The sequence below is a fragment of the Entelurus aequoreus genome, linkage group LG25 (assembly GCF_033978785.1).
Source record: "Entelurus aequoreus isolate RoL-2023_Sb linkage group LG25, RoL_Eaeq_v1.1, whole genome shotgun sequence".
NCBI classification, from domain to species: Eukaryota; Metazoa; Chordata; class Actinopteri; order Syngnathiformes; family Syngnathidae; genus Entelurus; species Entelurus aequoreus.
Genome location: NC_084755.1, coordinates 12,711,966 through 12,721,965, shown reverse-complemented (window position 1 = coordinate 12,721,965; position 10,000 = coordinate 12,711,966). Strand labels below are relative to the sequence as shown.

Genomic DNA, 10,000 nt, shown 5'->3' with positions numbered 1-10,000 from the left:
AAGGTGGACCGACATCATATTGAACCCTATGGGTTAGGAATGGGATGGCACTTCAAGTTCATATGTGAGTCAAGGCAGGTGGCCAAATACTTTTGGCAATATAGTGTATGTTGTGTTTTAAAATCATGCCTGTATAAAAACAATAATGCCAAACTATGAAATCCATTATTTTATAAATATCGCGGCTTAAGATGCATATATTTAGAACATATTTTGTCTTTCCAAATCAGAAAAAAAAGTTCAAAAATGTATAAATTATTAATTTATACTACCGTTCAAAAGTTTGGGGTCACCCAAACAATTTTGTGGAATATCCTTCATTTCTAAGAACAAGAATATACTGTCGAGTTTCAGATGAAAGTTGTCTTTTTCTGGCCATTTTGAGCGATTAATTGACCCCACAAATGTGATGCTCCAGAAACTCAATCTGCTCAAAGGAAGGTCAGTTGTGTAGCTTCTGTAACGAGCTAAACTGTTTTCAGATGTGTGACCATGATTGCACGAGGGTTTTCTAATCATCAATTAGCCTTCTGAGCCAATGAGCAAACACATTGTACCATTAGAACACTGGAGTGATAGTTGCTGGAAATGGGCCTCTATACACCTATGTAGATATTGCACCAAAAACCAGACATTTGCAGCTAGAATAGTCATTTACCACATTAGCAATGTATAGAGTGTATTTCTTTAAAGGCCTACTGAAATGAATTTTTTTTATTTAAGCGGGGATAGCAGATCTATTCTATGTGTCATACTTGATCATTTCGCGATATTGCCATATTTTTGCTGAAAGGATTTAGTATAGAACAACGACGATAAAGATTGCAACTTTTGGTATCTGATAAAAAAAAGGCTTGCCCCTACCGGAAGTAGCGTGACGTAGTCAGTTGAACATATACGCAAAGTTCCCTATTGTTTACAATGATGGCCGCATGAAGTGAGAGAGATTCGAACCGAGAAAGCGACAATTTCCCCATTAATTTGAGCGAGGATGAAAAGATTTGTGGATGAGTAAAGTGCAAGTGAAGGACTAGTGGGGAGTTGAAGCTATTCAGATAGGGAAGATGCTGTGAGAGCCGGGGGTGACCTGATATTCAGCTGGGAATGACTACAACAGTAAATAAACACAAGACATATATATACTCTATTAGCCACAACACAACCAGGCTTATATTTAACATGCCACAAATTAATCCTGCATAAAAACACCTGCGTGTTTGTTATGCTAGCTCCTAGCTCCTCTGCTAGCTCCTAGCTCCATAGAACACGCCAATACAACACCTGATCAACACACACAATCACTCAGCCCAAAAGACCGTTCACCTAACCCAAGGTTCATAAAGCTTATATATTTTTAAAAAGTTACGTACGTGACGCGCACGTACAGTACGGTACGTGTTATGCTAGCTCCTAGCTCCTATGCTAGCTCCTAGCTCCATAGAACACGCCAATACAATTCAAACACCTGATCAACACACACAATCACTCAGTCCAAAAGACCGTTCACCTAACCCAAGGTTCATAAAGCTTATATATTTTTAAAAAGTTACGTACGTGACGCGCACGTACGGTACGGTACGTGTTATGCTAGCTCCTAGCTCCTATGCTAGCTCCTAGCTCCATAGAACACGCCAATACAATTCAAACACCTGATCAACACACACAATCACTCAGCCCAAAAGACCGTTCACCTAACCCAAGGTTCATAAAGCTTATATATTTTAAAAAAGTTACGTAAATACGCTAAAAAAAGTTGCGCACATACGGTCAAGCGATCAAATGTTTAGAAGCCAAAGCCGCATACTCACAGTAGCACGTCTGCGTCTTTGTCATCCAAATCAAAGTAATCCTGGTAAGAGTCTGTGTTGTCCCAGTTCTCTACATGCGTCTGTGTATCGAAGTCAAAAGTCCTCCTGGTTAGAGTCTCTGTTATCCGAGTTCTTCCATCTTGACTGCATCTTTCGGGAATGTAAACATGTGTACTGTTGTGGCTGACTACGTTCGAAAAATACGTCCATTTCGCACCGACAACTTTCTTCTTTGCTTGCTCAGCTTCCTTCTCCATAATGCAATGAACATGATTGAAACAGATTCACGAACACAGATGTCCAGAATACTGTGGAATTATGAAATGAAAACAGAGCTTTTTCGTATTGGCTTCAATGTGGAAGGCATACCCGTGTTCGCCGGTCTACGTCACGCGCATACGTCATCCTCAGAGGCGTTTCGAACCGGAAGTTTAGCGGCAAATTTAAAATGTCACTTTATAAGTTAACCCGGCCGTATTGGCATGTGTTATAATGTTAAGATTTCATCATTGATATATAAACTATCAGACTGCGTGGTCGGTAGTAGTGGGTTTCAGTAGGCCTTTAAAGTTAAGACTAGTTTAAAGTTATCTTCATTGAAAAGTACAGTGCTTTTCCTTCAAAAATAAGGACATTTCAATGTGACCCCAAACTTTTGAACGGTAGTGTACATTAATCTGCTTGATGTATACCCTTTTTTTAAAGGAGGGGGTACTTTCCAATTATGTAATGCCAGGAATTAGTTTTGGAGCAAATTTGTTGTTAACAAGCTCATTTATCTGTTCACTAAAATGTGTTGGATTAATGTTAATTATGTTTTTTTAAGACGTTTGAATTGGTTTTAAAAAAATTGCTGGGGTAATATAGGAAAATTTATATTTTTTTAAAAGTTTATCAACCAAAAATCTTATGACCCCTTTGCAGTACCTTTGCAGACCCCACTGCTTTATCCTAGATTTCTCTACATACGCTTTAAAATGTTAATCGTGCCACTCAGTTGCTGTTGTGAAATGAATGCGCTTTTTTACTCAATATGACAGTAATCTTCTATGAATCCTGAGATAATGTGAAAAAAGCAATGAAAAATGTATTCAAGCATAACTCCTAAACCAAACATGCAATATGTCTAATAATGCCTCTATTAATGTATCTATGTGAGTTTTACTAGAAACATGTGCTTTTGTAAGGTTTCCAAACATAAAACTTAGGGTTTTTTTTGCTCAATATGACCATAATGTTCTTAGAATCCTGAGAAAATGTGTTTGAAGCAATAAAAAATAGTTTCATGCATAACTCCAAACCATACATGCAATATGTCTAATGCGTGGAATAATGTATATTTGTGAGTTTTACTACAAACATGTGTTTTTGTAAGGTTTGCAAACACAAAAATGTGTTTTTTCCTCAAAATGACAGTCATGCTCTTAGAATCCTGAGATAATGCGAAAAAAGCAATAAAAAATGTATTCAAGCATTACTCCTAAACCTAACATGCAATATGTCTAATAATGCCTGTATTAATGTATCTTTGTGAGTTTTACTAAAAACATGTGCATTTGTAAGGTTTGCAAACACAACTATTTGTTTTTTACTCAATATGACTGTCATGTTCTTAGAATCCTGAGATAACGCGAAAAAAGCAATACAAAATGTATTCAAGCATAACTCCTAAACCAAACATGCAATATGTCTAATAATGCCTGTATTAATGTATCCTTGTGAGTTTTACTAGAAACATGTGCTTTTGTAAGGTTTGCAAACACAAAACTTAGTTTTTTACTCAATATGACTGTCATGTTCTTATAATCCTGAGATAATGTGAAAAAAGCAATACAAAATGTATTCAAGCATAACTCCTAAACCAAACATGCAATATGTCTAATAATGTCTGTATTAATGTATCTTTGTGGGGTTTTCTAGAAACATGTGCTTTTGTAAGGTTTGCAAACACAAAAATTTGTTTTTTACTCAATAAGACAGTCATGTTCTTAGAATCCTGAGATAACGCGAAAAAAGCAATAAAAAATTTATTCAAGCACAACTTGTAAACCAAACATGCAATATGTCTCATATTGCATGTATCAATGTATTTTTGTGAGTTTTACTAGAAACATATGATTTTGTAAAGTTTGCGAACACAAAACGTTGTTTTTTTTACTCAATATGACCATAATGTTCTTAAAATCCTGAGAAAATGTGTTTGAAGCAATAAAAAAGTTTCAAGCACAACTCCAAACCATACATACAATATGTCTAACAATGCCTGTATTAACGTATCTTTGTGAGTTTTACTAAAAACATGTGCTTTTGTAAGGTTTGCAAACACAAAACTTCGTTTTTTACTCAATATGACAGTCATTTTCTTAGAATCCTGAGATAATGCGAAAAAAGCAATACAAAATGTATTCAAACATAACTCCTAAACCAAACATGCAATATATCTAATAATGCCTGTATTAACGTATCTTTGTGAGTTTTACTAGAAACATGTGCTTTTCTAAGGTTTGCAAACACAAAACTTAGTTTTTTACTCAATATGACTGTCATTTTCTTAGAATCCTGAGATAATGCGAAAAAAGCAATACAAAATGTATTCAAACATAACTCCTAAACCAAACATGCAATATATCTAATAATGCCTGTATTAATGTGTCTTTGTGAGTTTTACTACAACCATGTGCTTTTGTAAAGTTTGCGAACACAAACATTTGTTTTTTACTCGATAATAATAATGCAAAAAATGCAAAATGTATTCAGGCATAACTCCTAAACCAAACATGCAATATGTCTAATATTGCCTGTATTAATGTATCTTTGTGAGTTTTTCAACATTGGTTCTTTGGCTGCTGTGTTGTACCATAAACTTTGTTATAACAGCTATGTTTTCTCCTCAGCTTTTTCATGCACTCTAAGCCATTGTTAAAGGGGAACTGCACTTTTTTTTAAATTTTGCCTATTGTTCACAATCATTATGAAAGACATGACGACGGATGGATTTGTTTTAATGCATTCTAAATATTAAATATATTTGATCAAAAGTCAGCCTACAATAGAGCCTATGGGAGCTGTTCAATTCTGCCAATTAAGCCCCTAAAAAAACTTCCATTAGGGTTTTATATACATGATGTAAGTATATATGTTATTTAGTGACGGGCACTTTTATCATACATTTTAATATTTACGAATTTTGATCACATTAATGTCAAAAACGCATCACGTTTGCTTTTGGTCCTTCATCACTGATTATTACTCACTGCAGACTCTATGAGAGCCACATAATAAAACATCACTTACTGTACAAGATCTGCCGTCATTAGGATGTCGATTGCTCGGTTTTTCATATATTCCCATTTAGAAAAAAAAAAACGGGGTCGGGGGCTGAGGAGAACAAGCGCTTTTTGTGTCGTCTTCGCCAGTTTCTTACTCGTTTTGTTTTGTTTTCATGTTTATTTCGAATATGTAGACAAAACAAAAACAAACAAATTTTGCAAAATAACAACAAAAAAAGCAATTCAAGAATGAATAACAAAAACAATAATAATAATAGTAATAATAAAAAGCAAAAAGAAACAAGAAATGAAAATATAACATTAAGGTAAACATATCCGAAAAGGAGTGAGAAGAAGTAAAACTTATGTACTCCCACCCCTCTTATTACTTACTGTATGTTTAATAATAATAATAATAATAGTATATAAAAATGTTATGTTATATAAATACATATACATATATAAGCATGTACATATATATATATATATATATATATATATATCTACAACATACATTTATTTATTTCTCGCCATGATTTATGATCTACAATAAGCTTACAGGGAGCAGGGAAGCGAGGAAGCAGCAGACCACTCTATGATGTAAACATAGGGACACACAGAAGTGATCACGGTGCCATTGTAAATAGTTTGTCTGCGACAGCGCTTATAATAACAATATCACCAATACTTGGTTAATATTCAAGGCGCTAAAATGTAAATTGGGTGTTGTTGGCGTTTTTTGAATGGTTATTCATTGGATTTTATAGGCTAAATAGCGGAGCTCACATTGGCTCCGCTACTATAATTAGAATGCATTAAAAAAAAAAAATCCATCCATCGCCATGTCTTTCATAATGATTGTGAACGATGGGCAAAGTTCCAAAAAAAGTGCAGATGCACATTGAAGTCCTTTTTCTTATATTTAATGAGTTTTCAAATAGCCACTCTTTAATTATTGCCTGCTTCTCCGTCCTCCTTGTGGTTATTTGAGCATAATATGGAAGTATTATATTTTATTAGATTTGGGTCCCAGGCTGCAACAGGAGTTCTAATTAAAGTCTTGAGCTAAAAAGCAAACAAAAAAAACAACCTGATGGGATACAATGTTTCTTTGTAAAAACTGACTTTTTGATACTCCTCGTCTTATCAGTCGATGTGCAATTCTTATCAACATGTGCACGCGTGAAGTAATAACACATTGGATTAACTGTTTTGTTTTTCATGTGATTTCTTCACCCCACCTCAGCTGAAATCTTTCCACAACGAGCTGCTGTCAGAGCTGGAGAAGAAGGTGGACCTGGATGCCCGCTACCTGACTGTGAGTATCTCCATAATCTGCATTTGAGCTCTCTATGTAAACCACAGGTGTCAAACTCAAGGCCCGCGGGCCAGATCTGGCCCACAAATGCCTGGAAATAATTTGTCAACTTTTATATTTTCTTTCTTTACTTTCTTATTTTCTTACTAAAGGTATTAGGTATTTTTTTCTCATTTTGACATTTTTATTTTTTTTTTTATTATTAAAAATTCAAATAAATACCGTACTTAAATATCTGCTTAACTTATGATTTCGAAGCAAGTTATCCATCAAATTGTACACTATGGAAATGACCAATAGATTTTACTGTAAAATTTACGGTGGTTTTTACAGCATGTTACTGTAAGTCACAAAAAAACAACCAAGGTTTGTTTTTTTTACAGTAAAATTCTCTCGACTGATCTGTCAGGTTTTTTTTTTGTTTTTTTTACTGTAAAATCCACGGTTGATGTTTTTATGGTGTAGATGGCTGCTGGTTAGCGCCTTGCATGGCAGCTCCCGCCATCCGTGTGTGAATGTGTGTGTGTGAATGGGTGAATGTGGAAATACTGTCAAAGCGCTTTGAGTACCTTGAAGGTAGAAAAGCGCTATACAAGTATAACCCATTTATCATTTATTTATTTATTATTACTGTAAATCTGGGGTGTCCAAACTTTTTCCACTTAGGGCCGCATATTGAAAAATCAAAGCAAGCAGGGGCCATTTTGATATTTTTATTTTAAAAACCAATACAATGTATGTATAAAAAAATATACATTTAGGCTTCCACTCAGGCTTGATCACGGGGACCCCAAAGGGTTTTGGTCCAAAAAATGTAAAAAATGTGTCATTATTCAGTATTATTATTCAGTGTTTCCCATAAACTGCCAAGATATCTGTGGCGGTGGGGGCGTGGCTATGGGCGTGGTCACCATGACATCAAGTAATTTGCATAATTTACTACAATGATATGATTTTCTCTAAAAAGGCTCAAAAAATGTATACTTACTAATTAATAATAACAGTTTTGTTTTAAACGTCCATCCATCAGTCCATCCATCCATTTTACAATATAATTACAACACTTTATGTACATATTTATATACAGATTTGAATAATAAGTTATTCACTGAAATATATTTATTAATTGTGGTTCTTACAAAAAATATATCTTATAAAAATATAAAAGCTAAAATGTCTCTTGAATACTAAGTAATTTAACTTTAGCCTACTACTACAACCATATTATTTACCAGCAACATAAAGTGAAACAGAGGCAGAGATGTCCTGCCACAGTCAGTAACAAATAAACACAAAACAGTAGTGGTGGTAGATAGACACAAAGCTTCATCAAACATCTGATCCACTGAACAAAGAGCTCCAAAAATCTTGATCCTACACTTCTCTTTTGTAAAGTAAATCTGAACAGCCGATATGGGCATCTACATCAACTATATGATTTGCCTGAGAAGCTAAACAGGACACAAAAAAAAAAAAAAAAAATGTTTGTGGCGGCCTTAATTCTTTCGTGGCGGGCCGCCACAAATAAATGAATGTGTGGGAAACACTGTTATTTGTGTTATTATTCAAGTTTTAAATCTCTAAATCAACATTAGGTCTATCTGTCAATGTAACATTTTTTAAAGATTTAATTTGTATGCTCTTTTTGTCAAAGAAAACCCTTTTTTTAATGAAAAACCCCCCACAAAATATGCAATATTTTCACCCAATAAAATTTTTAAGTGGGATATTTAAGATTATATAATAATTGGAGCCTTAAAAAGGTCAATTAATCATAACACCATTGATTGTAATTCATTATTGTTTTTTGAGCAATTACACTTAAAAACTAATCACACTAAAATTGTAGGGGATCCAAAAGGGTCCTACTCATTAAAGTGTTAACAAATAAATTATAATTTTTTTTTTTACTGTTTACTCTTAACACAATAATCTCGAGATCAACTTCAAGATCTATCTGTCAATTATAAGTTTTATTGTTGTTTATGTTTTTTGTTTGTTTGTTTTAGTCCCTTTAAAAAAACAGCTCGGTTTATTCAAGGCAAACACAAAATATGCAACATTTTCCCCAAAAATTATCTCAAAATATTTAATGTGACGTAATTGGAGCCTTGAATAGGTCAATAATTCATAATGACATTGATTTTAATTCATTATTATTTTTTAAAGAAAGAAACAGCCTACATGGCAGCTTTGTGTTATTAGAGTAAACATTGCAACATTTTCTTGTTACATTTCACCTGTTTGCTCTTATATACCACTTTTTATGTTTTTAATTTTTTTCAATCGTATTTTTAAAATGTGTCGTGGGGCCGTTAAAAAAATACCTGCGGGCCGCAAATGGCCCTCGGGCCGCACTTTGGACACCACTGCTGTAAATGGAATAAAGGTACCACATTTTATTATGGTAAAAAACTGGCAGCTGAGGTACCAAAATAAAATTCAAAAAATGTTTTCTGTTTACAGTAATATATGTTGTTAAAAAATAAAATTAAATAAACACCATATATTTTACTAAGCTGCCATTTTGTTTCCGTAAAAAACAGTAGTAGTATTCACAGATGTTTTTTTTACACTGTACGTAAAAAAAAAAAAGTAAAATAATCCAATTCACAGGCAAATTAATTAATTATTTACTGTTACAAGCGGCCATCTAATGGCAGCTCTGATGTAAACCATCCCATACAGTCGTGGTCAAAAGTTTACATACACTTGTAAAGAACATAATGTCATGGCTGTCTTGAGTTTCCAATCATTTCTACAACTCTTATTTTTTTTGTGATAGTGTGATTGGAGCACATACTTGTTGGTCACAAAAAACATTCATGAAGTTTGGTTCTTTTATGAATTTATTATGGCTCTACTGAAAATGTGACTAAATCGGATGTGTCAAAAGTATACATACAGCAATGATAATATTTGGTTACATGTCCCTTGGCAAGTTCCACTGCAATAAGGCGCTTTTGGTAGCCATCCACAAGCTTCTGGTGGAATTTTTGACCACTCCTCTTGACAAAATTGGTGCAATTAAGCTAAATTTGTTGGACTTGTTTCTTCAGCATTGTCCACACGTTTAAGTCAGGGCTTTGGGAAGGCCATTCTAAAAGCTTAATTCTAGCCTGATTTAGCCATTCCTTTACCACTTTTGACGTGTGTTTGGGGTCATTGTCCTGTTGGAACACCCAACTGGGCCCAAGACCCAACCTCCGGGCTGATGATTTTAGGTTGTCCTGAAGAATTTGGAGGTAATCCTCCTTTTTCATTGTCCCATTTACTCTCTGTAAAGCACCAGTTCCATTGGCAGCAAAATAGGCCCAGTGCATAATACTACCACCACCATGCTTGACGGTAGGAATGGTGTTCCTGTGATTAAAGGCCTCACCTTTTCTCCTACAAACATATTGTTGGGTTGTGGCCAAACAAATTTTTGTTTCATCTGACCACAGAACTTTCGTCCAGAAGGTCTTATCTTTGTCCATGTGATGTCCGATGAAACAAAAATTGAGCTTTCCCAAAGTCCTGACTTAAACGTGTGGACAATGCTGAAGAAACAAGTCCATGTCAGAAAACCAACAAATTTAGCTGAACTGCACCAATTTTGTCAA

At 34.4% G+C, this 10,000-nt stretch overlaps 1 protein-coding gene across 4 annotated transcripts in view; it reads left to right on the top strand.

Annotated features, from left to right (window-relative positions):
- baiap2a (BAR/IMD domain containing adaptor protein 2a) overlaps positions 1–10,000 on the top strand; it is a 200,062-nt gene that overhangs the window by 124,664 nt on the left and 65,398 nt on the right. For all 4 annotated transcript variants that reach the window (XM_062036479.1, XM_062036481.1, XM_062036478.1 and 1 more), the window contains exon 5: positions 6,324–6,395. In XM_062036479.1, coding sequence (XP_061892463.1) covers positions 6,324–6,395 — 72 coding nt within the window. The remainder of the gene's footprint in view (positions 1–6,323; positions 6,396–10,000) is intronic.